Source organism: Triturus cristatus, chromosome 3_1, assembly GCF_964204655.1.
Source record: "Triturus cristatus chromosome 3_1, aTriCri1.1, whole genome shotgun sequence".
Lineage (NCBI taxonomy): Eukaryota > Metazoa > Chordata > Amphibia > Caudata > Salamandridae > Triturus > Triturus cristatus.
The window spans coordinates 1059080379-1059104012 of NC_140583.1; the positions used below are offsets into that span (position 1 = coordinate 1059080379).

At 46.8% G+C, this 23634-nt stretch overlaps 1 protein-coding gene across 1 annotated transcript in view; it reads left to right on the forward strand.

The window, feature by feature from the left end:
* The window catches only part of KMT2A (lysine methyltransferase 2A), a 1466550-nt gene that overhangs the window by 889388 nt on the left and 553528 nt on the right, over window positions 1-23634 (forward strand). Inside the window, exons 16-17 of the mRNA XM_085645838.1 lie at window positions 23151-23324; window positions 23444-23554. Of these exons, the coding sequence (XP_085501964.1) occupies window positions 23151-23324; window positions 23444-23554 (285 nt within the window). The remainder of the gene's footprint in view (window positions 1-23150; window positions 23325-23443; window positions 23555-23634) is intronic.

Sequence of the window (23634 nt, forward strand, 5' to 3'; positions counted from 1 at the left end):
TCTCAGCACATTAAACCCATACTGATGCCAGTGTGGGATTTAATGTACCCAGCACCCCAGAGGGCATCTTAGAGGTGCCCCCTTAAACCTAACCTCCAATCCACGTCTGATCTGAGGCTGCCTAGGCTGCCACCCAGCAGACATGTTGCTGGACCCCTGGGTAGGAGAGCCCCTGCTCTCCTGGGCCTGCAACAATGCACATCCTGGGCGAGGTGCTAAATCTCCTCCCCCAGGATGGGCAGGGGGAAGCTTCAAAGGCATGCCGCCTCTGTGAGCTTCCCCAGGCCACTGCAACCCCCCACTCTGGTGGGAAGCTTTGGCCGGAAACCCCAAATAAGGACAGGGACTGTGCCAGCCTGCCAATCCCACCCCTCAGGTGGGGGAGGCGAGGTGAAGCACATCTCCGGGCTCTCGCCATCTTGAAGATGGGGAGCCCTACCCTATCAGGACTAGGCTACAGCCCCCCTCCCACAGGAGAGAGGCAGAATAGGGGGTGTACCCACCCCAGGACAGGGACCCATTGGTCCCTGCCCTTCACCTACCAGTAACGCCCCTAAATCTAGTATTTAGGGGCACGGTGAACCTTCCTTCCCCAGATTCCAGATTCAAAACTACAAAGAAGAGCAAGAAGAAAGAAGACCTGCCCTGCAGCTGCTAAAAAGAGGAAGACACCAACTCCTTTGGCCCCAGCCCTACCGGCCTGTCGACCCTCGAACCTGCTCCTGCTCCAACCCGGCATCTCGTGTGGCCAGCAACCTCACCAACCCCTGAGGACCTGGCTACCTTTCGGCTCTAAGCCCCTGGGACTCCCATGAGTAGAGGCTCTACTCAAAACCTACCTCTAATCCCTGGCAGTAGCCCGGAACCGCGAACCCAGCACACTCTGCACCAGCCAAGCCTGGCCAGTGCCGGAGTGAACAAAGACCCCGAGGACGACCCCACGGCGACTGTGACCCCGAGTTCGGCACCCAAGGACCTCCCTCGACACTCCTGAAGAAGCCTACAGCCTCAGAACAAGGTGCCCCCCAACCGCGATCAACAGAGGGTAAGATTTCCCGACACCAAAAGGCACCCCTGCACGCGGCGACCCGCGGCCCCCTGTGCCCAATCCCGGGGTACCTACCTATCCTCCAACTACCCAACTTACCTCTCAAAGTGGTGGTGGCACCTGAAGAGTCCTCGTCCCCGAGCTTGCAGTCTTTTTCTAAACCGGAGATTTCCCATTGAAATCAATTGAGCGCCCGAAGGCTGAAAAGCACCCTGCACCCAGCCGCCCGAGTGGCCCTGGCTGTGAAAACTCTACACCTACCTACTTCCCCACTTGCCCTGAGTAAGTGACCCGGAGCCCAGCTCCCACAGCCGCGTGGCTTGCCAGTCAGCAGCCACCAACCAAGGCCCCCCTATCCCTCATAGGATAACATTGGTTCTAACTCTCCCTGCACCCGGCCGCCCTAGAGTCGCAGAGGGTGAACCAACTGTACCTACCTGACAGTGGGGGACCCCTGAGTCTATGCCCAGAACCTCAACTCTGCCAGTCGAGTACCTACCCTTAAACCCATAACTCTATTTTCCTCATAGGGTAACATTGGCTGGCTTTTTCCTGAAATTTCTTCTAAGTGTGGACTTTTCAAATCTTAAAATATTAACCAAAAATCAGCCGAGTAACGAAAACGAAATTACTCACCTGCTCTTAGGTGAGCTCCTAGTGCTGGATCTTGGTGCCCAGCACTGACTCGGAAAAATCCTTACAACTGTACTTACCTGTGACCCAATTTTCTTCCATAGGAAATCATTGTAAAATTTCTTCTAAGTGTCAATTTCTGCAATCTTTAAACATTCTTCAAAAATTGTATAATATCTGAAAACGTAATTACTTACCTTTTTGGATAAAGGTCCCAGTACTGAGTCTAGGCACCCAGTACTGGATTACAAAAGTAACGAGAACATACTGTACCTGCAACTTGAATTTTCTTTTTCTAAGTGTCAACTTTTAAAATAGCTAAATATTAGTTAAAAATCATTACAGTACTTAAGTCGACTTTCATCACATGATTCTGAGTACTGACCCAGGACTGAATCTAGGATCCAGTCCTGGAATTCCAAAAATAATCTAAAAAGTAATCTGTTTCAAATAACTTGAATTTTCCATTGAGCTCAATGCATTGTTGAGTTTAAAATAGAGTTGCCTATTGCAACCACTTGTAACTGTTTACAAAAGTCAATTGCATATTGCAAAAGTATGTATATGAAACATCTCATTCTGAGAAAGTATATTTTAAATCCAAGTGTTGGTTCTAAAATAAAACAAGCATATATTTTTAATATATAAACCATTGGCCTAGAGTTCAGTTATTGAGTGTGTGAGACCATTTGCTGACTGAGTGTGTACAACAAATGCTTTACACTGTCCTCTGATACTGCCTTGCTGCTCGACCAAGCTACCACTTTAGAGAGTAAGGTTATATCTAACTTTAACCTCTGTCAAACCCTGGAAGACTGTGGACTCTGTACACCCTGTACCTATTAAGGAACAGTATATACAGAGCCACTTTCTCACACCGTCCAGTGCAGGGCATTCTTATCTCACAAACGGCAGGTTCATCTTCAAAAGCTGGCAATTCTGATTTCCAGAAAAGTCCATTTCTGTCCACATGTTTGCGTCACTCCTGGGGATGTGCTCTTCCGCAACAAATCTCGTGCCTTTGGCAAGACTCCGAATGAGACCTCTACAGGAGGAGCTCCACCTTCAGTGGCAGCAGGCCGTGGGTTCCTTCGACGACATCCTCAGAGTCACACCACGCATGAAGAACGCTCTGCATTGGTGGTCACAAATGCCCAACTTAGCAGAAGGACTCACTTTCATACAGGATATTCCAGATTTTGTTCTCACTACGGATTCCTCCATGGAAGGATGGGGAGGTCATCTCCAAGATTTATAGATACAGGGAAAGTGGTCTCCAGAGTACAAGAAACAACATATCAACAGCCTGGAATTGCGAGCAATTTTCCTGTCCCTGCAAGCTTTCCTTCCAAGGATTGCAGGTTCATCGGTACTGGTTCGGACCGACAATAAAACCAGCATGTTTTACGTGAACAAGCAAGGAGGGACAAGATCAGCAACTTTGTCAAGAGAGACTCAGGAGTTGTGGGAATGGGTCACACTCCACAACATAACCCTCAGAGCAGAACATGTCAGAGGTCTCCACAATACCCTAGCGGACACCCTCAGCAGGTCCCAATCGGACTGCCACGAATGGGAGCTAGAGCAGACTGAAGTGCTCAGGGTGTTTCGAGCTTGAGGCAAGCTAGCACTGGATTTGTTCACAACAAGGGACAACAAAAAATGCCGATGTTACGCCAGCAGATACCCTCATCAGGGATCAAGGGGGAATGCCCTGTCCATGCGATGGTCAGGGATTTGTGCTTACGCTTTTCCCCCGATACCTCTAATCCCGAGAGTAAGACGCAAGATGAAATTGGAGGGCTGCCATCTCATCCTGATTGCACCCAGGTGGCACCAGTACTGGTTCCAAGAGTTTCTGTTATTATCCCAGGACCAGCCGATCCGTCTTCTTCCGACACCCACAATGCTGTCGAGGAACAAAGGTCAGGTGCTTCACCCAGACCCTCAGTCTCTACATTTCCATGCATGGCTCCTGATTTCTTAGAATTCAAGGACCTTAACATCCCTCAGGACTGTCGTGACATATTGACAAAATCGCGTGCTTACAGCACAATTAAGACTTACCGTCTAAAATGGAAGCGATTTTGCTGTTGGTGCGAAGCTAACAATGTTCACCCGGTGGAAGCTCCTGCGGAACAGATCCTTCCTTATTTGTTACATCTGGCAAGGTTTGGGCTCACCTTCTCATCAGTCAAAGTCCATTTAGCCACACTTTCCAGATTCAGAAAGGGTGCTCAACTTCCTTCTCTATGTCCGTCCTCTTTGATCAAACAATTCATGAAAGGACTTTTCCGAGCGTTTCCTCCGATAAGGCTTCCTCCACCGGAGTGGGAACTCAACACTGTCTTAATGCAACTAATGAAACACCCATTTGAGCCTATCCACAAGGCTAAACTCAAATTCCTCACCTGGAAGGTTGCCGTACTTCTGGCTCTAACGTCCGCTAGAAGAGTGAGTGAGATTCAGGCCTTCACTAGAAAGGAACAATTTCTACACTTCACTCAGGACTACGTGACCCTCCGAACTAATCCTACATTCATACCTAAAGTACCGTCACAGTTTCACCTCAATGAACTTGTAAAATTAAGGACTTTCTTTCCAAATCCATCTACACCAGCAGAAAGAGCCTTGCATTCTCTTGATATTAAAAGATGTTTAAAATTCTACCTTCAAAAAACGAAGAGCATTAGAAAATCTGACCAGTTGTTTGTGGCTTATGGCCAAACTACTCTGGGAACTGCGGTCACAAAAACCACAATTGCCAGATGGATAGCATCTACAATCCATTTCTGCCATGACAAAGCTTACAGGCCATTGCTAAGGAAAGCCAAGGCCCACTCCACAAGAACGGTAGCAGCGTCTACAGCGTTGTTTGCTGGGGTGACTCTTGAAAATATCTGTCGTGCTGCGATATGGAAGAATGTCCACACGTTCTTACGCATCAAGACGATGCAGCAGTCGGACAAGCTGTCCTACGCCATCTTTTTCTTTGAGGTCAGTTTCAGGTAGCTTTTCTGTTTTTCAAATGCTATATATGTCTGCATTTTTTCATGACAATGACATTTCTGCGATGTGACATGTCTGACATAGAATGTTGTTACAATGCATGTTTCATTTCCTTGCGTATGTTACATGTTTTTGAATTCCAAGGTTTGGTTTATTATACCTTTTGTTAACAAGTAGTAGATGCAATTGGGAGTGTATCCGCACTAGTCTCCCACCATCCGCAAACAACGGTATACTTGGTATACTGCTTGCTACTCTGATTCAGGCATGTGAATCTATGAAAGATACCCCAATACTGGATAAGAAAACAAGTTACTTACCTGTAACTACAGTTATCCAGTATTGGTATCTTCACATGCACCCACTCTCCTCCCCGTAGAGTCAGTTCTCCATGTTTTGGGACACTTACTTCCCACTTGTGCTAAGGAAAATCTGAGGAGAGCTGGCTCTGCTGAGAGTTTTCTAGAGGGTGCTGATGGCTGATTGGTTGGTACCAATTGTTGGGTTCTTTTGGAATAATGATGTGGATAAGCTGCTAATATCTAGGCCTTTTCTTTGGGGCCTACTACTACTATTATTTTTGCCACTACTTTCGTATTTACCGTGGGACTCCCGCCTCGGCGACGGGAAATGATTCAGGCATGTGAATCTATGAAAGATACCAATACAGGATAACTGTAGTTACAGGTAAGTAACTTGTTTTCTTCTGTGTGGACTATAGAGGGCTCAACTCTGTCACCAAGACAGATGCTCACCCTATCCCAAGAGCAGATGAGTTGATAGACAAATTGGGTGCAGCCACATTTCTAAATACCTTTGACCTAACTCCAGGGTACTGGCAAATTGGCATGGCCCCAGGAGCAAAAGAAAAGACGGGCTTCTCCACACCTGATGGGCATTATCAGTTTACTGTTATGCCCTTTGGTTTAAAGAATACCCCAGCCACATTCCAGACGTTGGTGAACCAAGTCCTATCTGGATTAGTGGCCTTTAGTGCAGCTTATCTAGATGGTATTGCTGTCTTTAGCTCCACCTGGCAGCATCACCTGATCCACCTTGGGATGGTGTTAAATGTCCTGCAAACTGCAGGCCTAACTATCAAGGCATCCAAATCCCAGATAGGGCAGGGAACTGTGGTGTACTTAGGCAACCTTGTTGGTGGAGGCCAGGTACAACCCTTATAGCCCAAGATCCAGCCCATCCCGGACTGGGCAGCTCCAACAAACAAGACCCAAGTCAGAGCATTCCTTGGTTTGACTGGGTACTACAGGAGGTTTGTGAATGATATGGGTCTATTGTGGCTCTCCTCACAGAACTCACCTCCAAGAAGATGCCCAAAAAGGTAAACTCTACAGTTAGTTGTCGAAAGGTTTTTGACACCCTGAAAGAGGCTATGTACTCTGCACCAATTCTCAAAGCTCCAGATTATGCCAAGCAGTTCATTGTGCAGACAGATGCCTTTGAGCTAGGGATAGGAGCTGGCCTATCCCAGACCAATGATGAAGGCCAAGACCAACTTGTTGCTTTTATAAGCAGAAAGCTTCTCCCCAGGGAGCAGCGTTGAAGTGCCATTGAGAGGGAGACCGTTGCTGCGGTTTGGTCCCTGAAGAATCTGAGACCATACTTGAAGACTCTCTAGGGAAAGGTTAGTCTCATCCGCATTTGTTTGGGGGGGAAGGGGGTAAGAATGTGCCCTGTTTCTGCATGGAACCCCCACTTTTTGCTGAATTGCTGATGTGCTTTGACTGAGTGTGCCCTGGGCTCCTGCTAATCAGGTACCCAGGGCCTATGTTCTTTCCCTAAAACTGCATTTAAGCCTAAACCCAATTGGCATCTCTGTTCACAGGTCAGCCCCTGGTAAATGGTACCACAGGTACCCAGGACACTGAGACCAGGGAAGGCCTCTAAGGACTGCAGCTCTTATTGTGCCACCCTTAGAGGTCCTGTACCCTTACACTCACACACTGCTTTTGCAGGCTGCGTGTTTTGGTGCAGAACAATGTGAAGAGTCGACATGGCACACATCCCGGTGTGCCATGCCTACAACCCACTGTCCTGGCATAGATCAGTCACCCCTATAGCTGGGTGCACTATATCAGTGGTGAGGGTACAGGTGCATTTGCCCTGTACCCCTACAGTGTCTTAAGTCTATTCTTAGACATTTTAAGTGCAGTCCTGCCATTAATAGTATATGGTTCTGGGAGTTTGTCATTTCGAACTCCACAGCACCATAATGGCTACACTGAAAACTGATACGTTTGGTATCAAACTTCACAGCACATTAAACCCACACTGATGCCAGTGTGGGATTTTATGGAAAATGCACACAGAGGGCATCTTAGAGATGCCCCCTGAAAACGAACCCACTAATAGTGTCCGTGCTGAGTGGCACCACCAGATATATTTCTGGACCCATGGGTCAAGAGCCTGCTGCTCTCTGGTACCTGAAACAATGCACATCCTGGGACGAGGTGCCAAGCCTCCTCCCCCAGGATGGGCAGGGTTTACGAAGGGGAAGCTTTAAAGGCTTGCCGTCTGTGTGAGCTTCCCCAGGCCACTTGCTGCTCTCAGCAACTGGTCCCCACTGGTTCTGACCCCCACTTTGGGTGGGAGAACCGGCTGGAAAAATAAATGAGGAAGAGAGGTGTGCCAACCTCTGCCAACTCCACCCCTCAGGTAGGGGAGGCAAGGTGAAGCACAACTCTCAGTCCACGCCATCTTGAAGATGGGGGGACTCAGCCAACCAGGGACAGGCTCATGCCCCCCTCCCACTGGAGGGTGGCATAATAGGGGGTGTACCTACCCCAGGGAAGGGACCCATTGATCCCTGCCTTTTTCCTACCTGTAATGCCCCTAATTTAGTGGATTTAGGCTGCAGGCGTCGGCTGGAGGCTCGAGGCAAGTCAGGGGTTGCCGGATCTCGGTTCAGGATCGCCAGGGTGACCTCCTCGTGGTGTTTGCCCAATCAAGCTCGGGCCGTGGGCGGCCAGTACAGAGTGGGGCGGATTCCCGGTCTCTGGCTGCTGCCAGAAGTTGCAGTTGAATAAATCCGGTGTTCACGCAAGACAAAGTCTTTGTGCTTGAAGGCAGCCAGGTCCTCCGGGGTTTTTTGAGGTTGCTGGCTGCAGGACACACCGGGATTTTGCAGGAGAATGTTTCGAGCGGGAGACAGGCCGGTAGCGCTAGGGCCAAGTCAGTGGGCGTCTTCCTCTTGTTAGTTGCTGCACGGGTGTTCGGTCCTTCCTCTCCTTTTCTTCTTGTTTCTTGTCTGGATTTGAGGAAGCAAGGTTCAGGGGTGCCCCTAAATACTAGATTCAGGGGCGTTACAGGTAGGTAAAAGGCAGGCACCAATGGGTCCCTTCCCTGGGGTGGAGCGATGCAGTGTCAAAACATCGAAGAAACGCCGGATATCTTAGGTGAAGAGTCCGGGCAAGAAGAAATTGGTGTATCAGTGGCAGAGGAGGAAGGGGCCTTCTCCGTGTCGGAGTCAGATTCGGAGCTCGAAACAGACATCGACGTTGAAGAATTTGCGCAGGGACAGGGTGGCGTGCGTCTCAAAGACCCCTTGTTCCATCAACCCACCCTCAAAAAACCTAAGGCTTCGGCATCACCTCTGCCTTCTGGCCAAGGTCGGCACCGAGACGACGTTTCCAATGCCCCGCCTTCCAGCTCGGCTCCGAAACAACTAGTCAATCCTTCTGGCTCGGGACCGAGTCGACCCAAAACCTCTTCTGAACCGCCCCTCTTCGGTTCGAAGTCCACATCTGGCTCAGAACCGAAGTCTGCCACAGCTAAAAAGAAACAGCCTTCGGAGCCGAAATCCTCTGCTTCCATAGGCAAACCCAACTCTGCACCGAAAATGTCGGCGCTGAAACCGAAAGATGTCCCTTCGGATTCACTTTTAGACATTGTTCCTCCAAAATTGGATCCCAAACAAAAGAAAATTTATATTAATCCAGAAACACGACATATTCATGCCAAGCTGCCTCGTAAACACAAGCTTCCTGATGACTACAGTCATTACAGGATCTCTTTAAAGAAGAAGGATGTTGGTACCAGCCCTTTTCATCTACCACCAGCATCCCCTCCACTTCCACCCTCCTCTCCTAGTTTAAATCCTTTGCACGTTACACCTCAGGACTCTTCGCTATCTCAGCATGTCGGGGACGATATTGATGAGGGGGACATGCAATTACCAGTATATCCATGGAAGTATTACACAGTTGACCCTCCATTAGACAATGATTCAGACCTTTACCCTTGCAAGCAATCTCCATCTGATGACCATGTATCTTACCAGGAACTCATTGCCGGGGCCTCAGAATATCATGGGGTGGTATAACACAAAGAATCCTTAGAAGAGGATTTTTTTGCCTGAAACACTAGGATCCACACACAGGTGGACCCAAACACTCCCTATGCTTAAAGGCATGATGAGGCACGCTGGCAAACTTTTCAAAGATCCTGTGCGTGCACCTATCTTGACCCCTAGAGTCGATGGCCAGTTACCACTAGACTCACTGGTAGTGTTGTAGGAAGCTGGCTCTGTATATACTATACCAAAATGAGGTATAGTGTACACAGAGTCCAGTGGAACCCCAAAGGTAGGCAGAGGTAAAAGTAGATAGCACCTTACTCTCTATTCGTGGTAGTGTGGGTGAGCAGTAAGGCTTTATCAGAGGGCAATGATAAGCATTTGTTATACACACTCAATCAGCAAATGATGTCACACACTCAAGGACTGAACTCATACCAATTTGATTTGTATAAAAATATTAAGTTATTTTATTTCTAGAAACAAACCAAGCCTGGCACAGGTAAATGAAATAGATGCTTTGGAAAATCTTATGCAGTGTTTACAATTGAATGCAGGTTCAAATGTAGTTTGATTGATCTGCAGGTAAGTCAAGAATTCCAAATTACTGTACACATTACTTTTCAGTTACTTTTTAGATTACTTTTTCTACTCAGTGTGATTTGCCTAGATATCACACTTGGACATTTCCTTGAGAAAAGGTAAGTAAAATCAGTTTTGTACAGTTGTAGTTTTTCAGGTTTCCATACAAATCAACTCCACACTTGGAACAATTTTCAGATAAAAACAGTAAATGTATTCCTATTGAGAGAAATGAAGTTATCAGTTACCAGTGAAGTACTCGGTCTTTGGGGTTGAGTTTCTGGAGTTAGAACAATTTTTCCCCCAGGGTCAAGGATGCACTCTTGCTACACCCTCAGCGGCACTAGGGCGGCCGGGTGCGGAGTGCTGAGGCCCAATGTTATACAATGGGGGATAGGGGGCTTCCGGTTGGTGACTGCTTACGAGGAGGCCACAAGGTTGTGGAAGCAAAGCTCCTGGTGTTAGTCTCGGGACAAAAGGGGATCTGGTTTAGCACACAAAGTGCACGGGGAGGTGGGTTTCAGGGTGCTGTTTTGGCGTCGTTTTCAATGGCGATTTTCGGTTTTGGTTTTTAGCTGCAGGTTCTGTCTAGAAAGACTTCTGGGAGGAACCAACAGCTGGGCAGGTAAATTGGAGGGTTCGGGGATGTAGGTGCACCTCCGATTTATTTTCTTCAGGATGCAGGGCGGCTGGATGCAGAGGTGTTTTTGAGGTCGGATTTCACCTTACTGGGACACTCGCGTTTGCGGGGGTCTCTGTGCAGAGGCTGCAGGTGACGTTGGGGAGTCCTAGAGGGGTCAACCCACGGTGGACTCGAACTCTGGGGCGCTGGGGGACCTTGCTGGGTGGGACCGGTGGGCCATTCAGACTCGTCCTCAGCAGGCTCAGTCTCTCTTGTCTGTTTCTTTTGAACAGAGCTGCTGTTCACAGGAGATCCGTTCTTTGTTAAAGACAGTCAGTCCTCCCAGCGTTCTGGAGGTTGCTGACTGCAGGACAGGGCGACGTCTAGCGCAGGACCTTTGGAAACTGCAGACGGGCCAGAATGGCTGGCGCCAAGTCAGTCGTTAACTGTAGTCTCCTCTGCTGGGCATCTTCTTTTGTCCTTCTTTGTAGGTTGCGAGAATCTGTTTTCTTGGTTCAGGGCTGTCCCCTAAATACTGTATTTAGGGGGCATTCTAGGGGTCTCGAGGTCAGTAGCCAATGGGCAGAGGGCCTGCTCCTGATAGCAGGAGAGGCTGTGGGTCGCATTACAAAGGCTGCAAGGCCTTTGAAGCGCCCCTGCCCCCGATGGCAATTCCTGGCCTGTTGGAGGTGTGACCACCTCCTCCCAGGAAAGGGTTTGCTTCTGGGCTCAGGGAGCTAAGGCTCCCACCCCAGGGGTCCCGAAACATGTCTTGTGGTGGCAGGCTGGTGTGTACCACAGAGCGAACCCACCAGAGGCTGGTCGTTTTTCAGGGGGCATCTCTAAGATTTCCTCTGAGTGAATTATTTATTAAATCCCACACTGACATCAGTGTGGGATTAGTGTGCTGGAAGGTTTGATACCAAACTTCCCAGTTTTCAGTAAAGCCATTATGGTGCTGTGGAGTTTGTATTTACTAACTTCCAACAACATATACTCTTAATGGCATTACTGCACTTGAAATGTTTAAGAATTGGTCTAGACACTGTAAGGGTACAGGGTTCAAGCACCTGTACCCTCACCACTGGTATAGTGCACCCAGCTAGAGGGGTAGCTGACCTATGCCAGGGTAATCGGTTGTAGGCATGGCACCCGGGGATGTGTGCCATGTCGACTCTTCACTTTGTTCTGCACCACAAAATGCAGCCTGCAATGGGGGGAGGGGGGGAGGTCTTTGTGTGTGTTTATATATATATATATGTGTGTGTACAAGGCCTCTACGGGTGGCACAATAAGTGCTGCAGCCCTTAGAGGCCTTCCCTGGCCACAGTGCCATTGGTACCCATGGTACCTTCTATAAGGGACTGAGAAGTGGCCAGAGAGGTGTACAAGGTACAGTTTTGGTGAAAGAACACAAGCCCTTGGAACCTGATTGCCAGGGACTCAGGGCACATCAAGTCAAATTGGATCAGTAGTCTTGCAAAAAGTGGGGTGGTTTACTGCAACAGAAACCCAGCTTCCTACAGTGTCCTATGTTGGCAAGCGAGCTAATTCCCAAACCTCTGGGGATGCTCCTCCCCTGGATAAAGAATCCAAGCTAATGGGCGCTTCTGGCAAACGCATAGCGGCTCAAGCTGCCAATCACTGGCACATTGCAAACACGCAGGGCCTTTTAGCCACATATGACAGAGCACACTGGGATGAAATGGAGCGATTGCTTCAGTATCTCCCAGATGAGCTTAAAGGAAAAGCGCAAAATTTGGTACATGAAGGAAAGCTTATGTTCAAGGCTTATGAGCTGCAGATCACACACAGTGCATAGATCGCCATCTGGTGTTGGGCCCGGATGTTTGCACTTTGTTGTTGTCCTGGAAAGTTTTTGGAAGTCATGAGATAGGTGGCTCCTCCTTTGGACAATAGTGCGCATGGGCATCAACTCCATCGTCAGATTGTTTTTTTCCGCCATCTGGCTCGGATGTGTTCATTGCGCTCCAGTTCGGTGTCGTTACTGATCATCTTTTCGACTCGAAATCCTCACCCATACTTCGGTTTGTTTTGATCGCGAGCACGAGGCCAAAGACTGTCCAGCTTGTGCCTCTTTCAGCTCCAAGAAGACGATCCGAGACCGTCGAGCTCGAAGAACAATGGCTCGATCATCGACATCTATTCCCGACGACATCTTCCAGGAAGGCATCAATGTACTGGAGCAGGAGCAGATCCAACACCGCGCCATCAGCTCCTCCGAAGCCGATGACTCCGACGTCGAAGGCATCACTCCGGGTCAGCAGGTCGTAAGTACTGACGTCGACCCCCCTCCCCCCCCCCTCTTCCCAAAAAGGCTTCGGTCACACCTTCACACCTAGGTGCACACCGGGACAAAATTTCTCACGCCCTGCCTTCGGGCTCTGCAAAGAAGCCAACACAAAAGCCTTCAGGCCACTCTGGATCGAGCCAGCCTGCCATCGGTGCCGAAACTCCATCCCCGGCACCGAAAAAGAAACCAATGTCTTCCTCCGCACCAACGCCTACCTCCGCATCGATTCCTTTGGCACCGAAACCCCCTGGCACGGACGCCCCGTTTTCGAAAAAATCCCCGGAACCGAGCAAACACCCGGATCCAAAAACCTCGGGCTCTCAGTCTTCAGAGCACAGGCCTACGGGTCCGAAAACTCTACCGGAACCGAAAAAACTGTTGGTACCAAAACCACCATCGGGATCGAAGAAAATTTCCGATTCCAGGCCTAAAGAGCACAGAATGACTCCAAAATCCCTGATACACACACAATCGGACCCCCAAAAGTCAGCGCGGAAACACACGTCAGTGGAGGAGCTTTTTCGACTGAATCTGACCCAAAAAACACTTCAAAAAAACCCTAAAACAGGTCAACTCATACTTAGCCCTTCAAAAAAACTGTAAATGGACAAGCCTGTACCAGCTCCACTTCCCTTGAAAAAGAGAGACATTGCTACTTCTCCCTTAAGGATTCCTTCTCCTCCTCCCCTCCACACCACTCTCCTATTCCATATTCACCTCCCTCACCATCTTCTCCACCTCCAGATGATGATGACACCTCTGACGACATGGGGGATGATCACCCTTTAGCGGAACCCAGTCCTCCGGGTGCCCCAAAAGATCCATGGAAGGATTATGACACACCAAATGTCCCACACATACCTCAGGACGACATCTACCCATCTAGGCCATCCCCTCCTGAGAACACTATACGGTTCACTCAACTTATACACAGGGCAGCAGAATACCACGGGGTAAACCTACATACAGACCCTATAGAGGAAGTTTTCCTCATGGACACTTTCGAACCATCCCAAAGGTCCAGTGCCATTCTCCCCATGTTAAAAGGGGTAATCAAATAAACTCCTGAGGTTTTTTAGGATCCTGTAAGGGCCAGAGTCATTAACCCTAGGGTAGAGAAGAAATACAAAGCTGCCCCATCTGACCCTGTTTATATTAAAGGGCAAATACCCTTAGATTCCTTAGTGGTCTCCAACGCCAGGAAAAGGGCCAATTCGCAAACTACAGGAGATGCCCCACCTCCTGATAAAGAATCAAAACTGCTGGACGCGTCGGGGAAAAGAACAGCGTCCCAAGCAGCTAACATGTGGAGGATTGCTAACACACAGGCTTTGCTCACAAGATATGATAGGGCACATTACGACAAGCTAGAGACCCTGCTGCAACACCTTCCAGATCAATATAAGACACAAGCTAATGATCTCATCCAGGAAGGCAAGGTCATAACAAATACCTCCATTTGTTGTGCTCTCGATGCTGCAGACACACCCTCCCTGGCTATTAACACCAGCGTCCTTTTACGCAGACATGCATGGCTACGCATTTCCGGCTTCAAACCGGAGGTCCAAACCACTGTAATAAATCAGCCATTTGATTAAGAACACCTTTTTGGCCCCAAGGTAGACTCCTCTTTAGAAAAGATGAAAAAGGACACCGGCACTGCCAAATCAATGGGAGCCTTGCAATCGCAAGCTCCCAGAAGTTCTTTTCGTCTCTCCTCTTACAGAGGCGCCTCTAGAGTCTTTTCTACCAAAACCCCTCCACTTCGTACAAAGGTCCAACACAGACCTCATCTACAAGAGGCTATTACAGAGGAGGCTACAGGAGGCAATAACAATAAGGGTAAAGGCAAAACTACCAACACTCATACCGCCTCCACCCCTAAACAGTGACTTCCCTCCATTCCCCCCGGACCACTCTACTCTGGTCGGGGGAAGATTGCTACAGTTCCTGTCTATCTGGAACAACATTACCACTGACAGGTGGGTGAGACAAATCATCCAATTCGGTTATTGCCTGGAGCTCTCTTCCACTCCCCCACACTTTCCACCCAGACGGCATCCAATGTCGGCAGAACACTTAACGCTTCTAAAACAGGAGGTACTTTCCCTCCTACAAAAATATGCCATAGAACCAGTTCCCCTTCATCACCAAAACACAGGGCTTTACTCCCTGTATTTCCTCATTCCAAAGAAGGACGGAACCCCGAGACCCATCTTGGATCTCAGACCATTAAACCTCTACATGCAGTCAGACCATTTCCATATGGTCACTCTTCAGCAGGTCCTCCCGTTACTCAAACAGGGCAACTTCCTTGCCACATTAGATCTCAAGGACTCCTACTTCCACATTCTCATTCACCCTGCTCACAGGAAATACCTTTGGTTTGTAGTAGACGACCAGCATTACCAGTTCAAGGTCCTCCCGTTCGGAGTCACCACAGCACCCAGGGTCTTCACAAAAAGAAGACAACAGATTCACGTCTTCCAATACTTGGACGACTGGTTCATAAAAGCAAAGTCCCATATCCAGTGTGTAAATCACACACACGCCACAATACATCTACTTCACAACTTGGAGTTTACCATAAACCTCGCAAAGTCTCACCTCCATCCATCTCACATCCAGCAATATCTAGGTGCTACAATAGACACCTCAAAGAGCCTTGCATATCCCAGTCCAGCCAGGATAGCAAGCATGCAAGCTCTTGTAGCAAGATTTCAACTGCAACACTCACTTCCAGCTCGAGTGTTCATGCAACTAATAGGGATGATGGCCTCTTGCATATTCATAGTATCTCATGCAAGACTCCCGATGCGTCCTTTACAGGAATGATCAGCACGTCAGTGGAACCAAGCTCAAGGTCAGCTGACAGATCTGGTGTTGGTGGACGGCCGCACACATCGCTCTCTGCAGTGGTGGAACACCCACAAACTTTCCAAAGGGCGACTGTTCATAGAGCCGGTTCCACAGACTGTGCTAACAGCAGACGCATCGCTCTCCGGCTGGGGAGCTCATCTACTGCATCACACCATACAGGGCACATGGACACCTCAGCAAAGGCTACTCCACATCAACCACTTGCAGTTGCTAGCAATCTTTCTGGCACTAAAATCATTCCAGAAGCACATAATAGCCAAAACTGTCTTAGTCCGCACGGACAATATGACAGCAATGTACTATTTACTAAAACAAGGGGGGACGCACACTCTCCAGCTCCCTCAATTAGCACAGAGTATATAGAGATGGGCCATTCCTCAGAACATTTTCCTGTTAGCTCAACATCTCCCAAGAATTCAAAATCACATGGCAGATCTGTTAATTCAACAGACACAACAGATTCACGAGTGGGAACTTCATCCAAAGGTTCTCCAACCGTTCTTCCAAATGTGGGGAGATCCAGAGATAGATCTCTTCGCCACACATTACAACATAACATGCCCAAGCTTCGCCACTAGATATACACACCCATTGTCCAAAGGCAATGCGATATGGATGAATTGGTCAGGCAGATTTGCGTACGCTTTTCCGCCTCTCCCACTCATTCCATTAGTGGTGCGCAAGCTGCAACAACATTCGCTCACACTAATCCTAGTTGTTCCAACGTGGGCCAGACAACCCTGGTACACAACATTGCTGGAACTATCAGTAGTCCCGCACCAAATACTACACCTCTACCCACCGCTCTTAACACAGAACCATGGAGAGATCAGACACCCAGAACCAGCACAGCTCCACCTAGCGATCTGGCTCCTGAAGTCCTACAGTTTGGTTACCTCAATCTTCCCCCTGATTGCATGAACATTATCAAGGAGGCTAGGCGCCCCACCCCTAGAGCCTGCTATGCAGCCAAGTGTCAAAGATTTGTTATATACTGTAACAATAACAACATCAACCCTCTAGATGCCTCCACTCAGCACATCATATGTTATCTACTGCATCTTCAGAGATGTAATCTAGCATACACATCAATTAGGTTACATCTCGCTGCCATTGCAGCTTACCTTCAAAATATGCAGCACCTGTCGCTGTTCAGGGTGCCTGCCATTAAGGCATATATGGAAGGCCTCAAAAGAATAATTCCTCCCAGGGTACCTCCTTCCCCAGTGTGGAATTTGAACGTCCTCACAAGATTAATGGGTCCTCCATTCGATCCTCTGCATAAATGCGAACTACAATTCCTCACATGGAAAGTCGCTTTCCTTGTGGCCATTACATCTCTTAGACGAGTCAGTGAGCTACAGGCACTAGCTATTCAAGAACCATTTTTACAACTCCATCATAACAAAGTGGTTCTCAGAACAAATCCCAAATTCCTTCCTAAAGTTACTTCTCCCTGCCATCTGAACCAATCTGTTGAGTTGCCAGTGTTGTTCTCGCAACCACAAACAGTAGCAGAATGAGCTCTTCATACACTGGACTTAAAGAGAGCACTCCTTTACTATATAGATAAAACAAAGCCTTTTCGTAAAACAAAACAACTTTTTGTATCCTTCTCACCACCACATAAAGGCAATCCCATATCAAAATCTGGCATTGCAAGGTGGATTGTCAAATGTATTCAAATTGGCTATCACAAAGCAAAATGTACACTATCTATTCCCCCTAAAGCCCACTCTACCCGAAAGATAGGGTCTTCAATGGCATTTTTAGGGAACATTCCCCTAGATGACATCTGCAAAGCGGCTACATAGTCTACACCGCACACCTACACAATAGTGTTTTGTGAATATGTGCAGGCAAAACAACAAGCTAGTGTGGGCCAAGCTGTACTCAAAACACTATTTCAAACTGCTGCAACAGATACTAGTGGTCGCCGCTAAGGAGGAGTACTGCTATGTCATCTATGCACAGTGTGTGATCTACAGCTCATATTCCTCAAACGGAAAATGCTACTTACCAGTATCCATCTGTTCTTGGCATGTAGAGCTGTAGATCCACACACGCCCACCCACCTCCCCGGATACCTTTAGCTGTTCCAGTATTATCCTATTTAGATACAACATACATTGACATCTATTTCCATTTCTTACGAAACTCCATCATTTGCCTACTTGGCAAAAAAACAATCTAACGATGGAGTCAATGCCCATGCGCTCTATTGTCCAAAGGAGGAGCCACCTATCCCGTGACTTCCAAAGACTTTCCAGGACAACAACAAAGTGCAAACATCGGGGCCCAACACCAGATGGCGATCTATGCACAGTGTGTGGATCTTCAGCTCTACATGCCAAGAACAGATGCATACTGGTAAGTAGCATTTTCCTTCCAATTCTTCAATAAGATGTGCTCTTGACGCTGCTGGTCAACACGAGCGTCCTACTCAGAAGGCATGCTTTGTTAAGGATTTCCGGGTTTAAGCCAAAGTTCAACAATTTATTTTGACAAAGAACATCTCTTTGGTCTTGCGGTTGATCAAGTGCTTGAGAAAATGAAAAAGGGCACAGAAGTGTCAAAATCTACGGGAGTGCTCCAGTCTCCTTCAAACAGAGACTCCTTTTGCCACTCCTTTTACAGAGAAGGTTCCTAAACCACACACTCAGACCAGAATGCTTCCTCTTATAAAGGTAACAACCAGTCCACTTCCTCAAGAGGCTTTTTAGTTTAGGATATAGAGGAAACCACTCCAAAGGCAGGGGTAAGGGCACCAAACCACGTAACTCCCCTTCCCCCAATAAGCATTGACTTCCTCAAGCTTCTCTCTGACCATTCCACACCTGTCAGGGGAAGACTTCACCAGTTTCTCCCCATTTGGCAATCTATAAAAACGGACAAATGGTTGATCGGAATTATCCAACACGGTTATGGCCTGGAGCTTACTGTAGTTTGAAGTGGACATGGGAGGTGTGAAGCATGGTAAGAAACATTATACCATCTCATGTTTACCCTTCCGCAGGCCCATCCCTATCCAGCAAAACCCTGAGAAACATCTTTGTGTGAGCAAGGTTGTCTCCCAGGCTAGGGCATGAAACAGATTCTATAAAACTTGTGGGAGACGCCATTTTGGTCATGTTCTGTCAGTCTTTAAGGTTAAAATTCCTCCTTCATTCACATATGCTGCTGAGGTACTGGATATGAATCATTGGCTTTCCTTTTTCCTTTGATAAGGCCGAAGTCCGAATCCTGCGCCAAATCTGTAATCTTAGCACTCTGGCTGCCCCACATGTTTTACGACTTGAATTTGGTTTAGTATCCTCATATAGTTTATCCTTGGCAGCGGTTCTGAGGTGGGGTAACTCCCTCTGTTGGGGGAATGAGGGTACATTTAGGGCTGCCTTGAGAATAGAACTTTTTGATAAATTGAAAGAACAATCAACATTCTTTAGGTCCTTTGCACAAGCAAATGATTATTTTGGGCTCAGCTTGAACACTGACTCCCCCATGCCAAAGTCTGTATTGAAGTTGTTTATAAAGAAGTCTGTAACTTCTATCAGTCTTTCTTTAAGTCAGTCTAAGTCCCGTAATGAGGTGGTCTGTGGGAGCGCGTTGGGGAATAAACCACAGTTCTATTTAACTTCGAACCTAACTCACAGGATTAGAAGGCTGATACTCCTATTGAGAATCAACTTGTTGCCCTTAAGAGAAGTTACCGGTATTTGGGATAAAATACCAAGAGAGGAGAGAATTTGTGATATGTGTTATTTACAAGTTCAAGATTTTAATCATGTGCGATTTGTGTGCACGGAGTTACAAAGGGCCAGGCACATGTTATTAAGATCATTATTTATCAAATTTAATATCCATTCAGCCCAGGAGGCCCGTTCATTTGTTTTGTCCCCACCGAATGAAATGGTTTGCTATAGGATATATCAATTTTTTAAAACGATTCTGGCTATTAGGTAATTTTTAAATTTATTCTGTATGTCGCAACACTTGATGGTTGGATATTTGATTGTATACATGTTTTAATAGTTCTCTTCTTGTTCCATAGGAATGTTTTAATTTATGTATATAATCATTTATTTCCTTTTGCAGACCACACAGTGTGTTTGATAAAAGTCTTTTTTAGGAGGAAGCAATGTATAAAGGAAGAATTTTGTACCGTATGTAAAGTATCTCTCGTTTAATTTGTCTGTGTATTTTTGTGGACCTTCTTAGGAGTGCCATATCAAAATAAATTAAATATTAGAATTGGCATGGAGCTTATCGCAAATCCTCCAAACATTCCACCTCACTCTCAGAAATTCTCGCCAGACCACTTGCAGTTGCTTGAACAAGAAGTGCAATCTTTTTTACTAAAGGGAGCCTTAGAACCAGTTCCACTACAGTACCAAGGTTCAGGGGTTTACTCTCTCTAGTTTCTGATCCCCAAAAAGGACCGCTCCTTAAGACCTATTCTGGATCTCAGAGAGTTAAACCAATACATAACTTCGGAACACTTTCACATGGTAACCGTTCAACAAGTACTTCCACTTTTACAGCTGGGAGATTGTATGTCTACTCTAGACTTGAAAGACACATATTTTCACATTCCAATTCATCCAGCTCGTCGCAAATACCTCAGATTTGTAATAGCAGGCACACATTAACAGTTCAAAGTACTTGCATTCGGAGTGACGATTGCTCCCAGGGTATTTACCAAATCTCTGGCAGTAGTCGCAGCTCACCTCAGAAGACAACATATTCATGTCTTCCCTACCTAGATGACTGGCTCATCAAAGCCAGTTATTACCAGAACTATCTTCTTCACACTCCAACCACAATAGACCTACTTCTTCAATTGGGTTTCACAGTGTAAGAACTACACACGGTCAATGCACAGAATTCTCACCTACATCCTACACAGATGCAGTCTTATCTAGGGGCCACTATCAAGACACTCAAAGCTGTAGCCTCTCTCAATGCAGCCAGAATTCACAACATTCAGTCTATAATGCTACAGTTTCAACCCAACCAAATATTACCAGCCAGAGTATTAATGGAACTGCTGGGAATGATGGCATCTTGCATCGCAATTGTACCACATGCAAGACTTTACATGTGTCCCGTGCAAAAGTGTTTAGCACGAAGGTGGAATCAGTCGCAGGGTCAATTAACCAATCTAGTGTTGGTAGACGGCCGCACCCGTCGCTCTCCGAAGTGGTGAAACCCACATAATTTATCAAAAGGGCGGCCCTTCATCGACCCTATTCCACAGATCATGCAAACAGAAGACGCATCCCTAACTGATTGGGATGGCCATCTTCAACATTACACAACCCAGGGTCTGTGGAGCGACAATCACAAAAGTCTCCACATCAACTACCTAGAACTTCTAGCAGTGTTTCTAGCACTCAAAGCTTTTCAAACACACCTCATAGGCAAAGTTGTCCTAGTCCGCATGAAAAACATGACAGCAATGTACTATGTACAAAAACAGGGTGGACACACTTTCTCCAACTGTTACGCCTCTCTCAAGCCATTTGTAATTTGGCAATCTATCACAGGATTTATCTTCTGGCAGAACACCTTCCAGGGCTAAACAATCAAATTGCCAACCTCCTCAGCAGAAAGAGGCAGCAAATTCACGAGTGAGAACTTCATCCCCAAGTTCTCCTTCTATACTTCCAACAATGGGGATTCGCACTAATAGACTTGTTTGCCACAGTCGACAACGCAAAATGCCCAAACTTCGCCTCCAGGTTCTAACACCCACTCTCCAAAGGCAATTTGCCTACGCTTTTCCGTCTCTCCCGCTCATTCCGTTTCTGGTTCGAAAACTCAGGCAAACATCCCTCACACTAATTCTAGTAGCTCCTACATGGGCCCGTCAACAATGGTACACCGCCCTCTTGGAGCTGTCAGCAGTTCCACATCAAAAGCTGCATCTAAAGTTCCAGTAATGAAAGCTTTCATAGAAGGGTTAAAAAGGGTAATACCTCCAAGAATTCCCCCTGCACCAGTGTGAAATCTTAACAGTGTCCTTACAAGGCTTATGGGTCCACCTTTTGAACCATTACATATTTGTCCTTTACAGTTTCTTTCATGGAAGGTTGCTTTCCTCATTGCAGTCTCTTCATTGAGGAGAGTTGGTGAGCTACATGCATTAACCTTAAAAGAAACCTTCTGTCAGCTCCACAAAGACAGGTTAGTTCTTTACACCGATCCTAAATTCCTTCCCAAGTTAGTTACTGCTTTTCATATTAACCAAGAAGTTGAGTTACCTGTGTTTTTTCCTCAACCTGATTCAGTAGCAGAACAAGCTCTTCACACGGTTGATGTTAGAAGAGCCTTATTGTACTACATAGAAAGGACCAAAGATTTTCGCAAAACAAAACTGTTTGTTGCATTTGCGCCACCTCACAAAGGCAATCCCATTTCTAAATCTGGCATTTCAAGATGGATTCTTAAATGTATTCGAACAAGCTATGCAAAAGCTAAAAGGCCGTTATATATACCCCCTAGAGCGCATTCCACGCGCAAAATAGGGGCTATTATGGCATTTTTATGTAACATCCCTCTAGCTGGCATATGTAAGGCGGCAACATGGTCTACACCACACACATTTACCAAACACTATTGTGTAGATGTGTTAGCACACCAACAAACTTATGAAGGCCAAGCAGTGCTTAAGACACTTTTCCAGACAACTGCAACATCTACAGGTTAGCCACCGCTTTGGAAGCATACGGCTTTATAGTCTATGCACAGACTACAACAAACATGCTTCAAACTGATTAGGTTACTTACCCAGTAAGCATCTGTTATTGGCATGTAGAGCTGTAGATTCACATGCGCCCGGACACCTATAGTTGTTGCTGTTCTTCCTATTTTCATTCATATGCATGGACATCTATATTCTACCTTCATTCACTCCATTCTCACCCTCTTGCGGAAAAACAATCTAACAATGACGTTGATACCCTTTCGCACTATCACCGAAAGGAGGAGTCGCCTTACGTTGTGACTGGAAAGACTTCTTCGAAGAAAACAACTTGCAAACATCGGGATCTAACACTAGATGGCAGGAGTATGCAAATCATGTGAATCTACAGCTCTATATGCCATGAACAGATGCTTACTGGGTAAGTAACATAATCCTTTCTACTTGCATGGCCACTCTTCTATACTACTCAGTACTCGATACCTACTCTCACCCCCTGTCCAAAAAGCAGTCTTAACAATGGATTTGTTGCCCATGTGCGTTAACAACCAGAGGAGGATCACTGAGACATTGTGACTCAAAAGATAACTTTGAAGCAAAACATGTTGCAACAGTCCGAGTTCAATACTAGATGGCAGATTCATGTGAATCTACAGCACTACATGCAACGAACAGATGCTTACAGAGTAAGTAACATAATCCTTCTGCAGTCCTCACCATGTCTTCGTTCCTTCAGCCTCCACAGATTTCACTGGGAGCAAGTGTGGGTCATTGCTTGGGACATGAAGGTTTAGCAATTTGTTGGTATAAGAGGATTGTAGGTTAAACACTGTGACCGGAATGGCCTGTAGAAAGCATGCTGCAGATTTGTTTGATATCCCTGAGTTACGTTTTACTTCTTGGCAGGATCTGTGGCGTGTTCAGAGCAAAACCCTAATCACGTACCTGCAATCCTTTGAATGTTGATTACACCTTTGTTCTAAGAACAAGCTGCAGTGTGGATAGTGCTGAACCCGTTTAAATAACCCTGTTTCATTTCAACAGACTGTCAAGCCACCTGATTTGAACCCAGAGATTGAGGAAAGCCTCTCATCCCAAAGTTATCCTGAGGGTCCTGATCCTCCAGTGCTCACAGAAGTTCCTAAGCAGGAAGAACAGCATCCGCAGGACCTTGAGGGAGTGAAGAAAAAAATGGACCTTGGAAGATACACATCCGTTGTAGGTGTCTTTCACTGTGAAGCACACAGTGCTATCAAAACATTACTCTAGGAATTGCCAGGGTGCATGTTGTTTGGGTACTTATTTATCATCCTTTTTTAATATCTGTTTACCTGCAGCTGTCATTCAGTGATGACATTGTGAAAATTATTCAGGCTGCCATCAACGCAGACGGAGGTCAGCTTGAAGTCAAGAAAGCTAACAGTATGGTCAAGTCCTTCTTTATAAGGGTAAGTAGAAGGTATGTGGTGAATAGTTTTACTATGGATCCACTTTGAATTACTACGAGAGCATCGAACATGGAGCATAT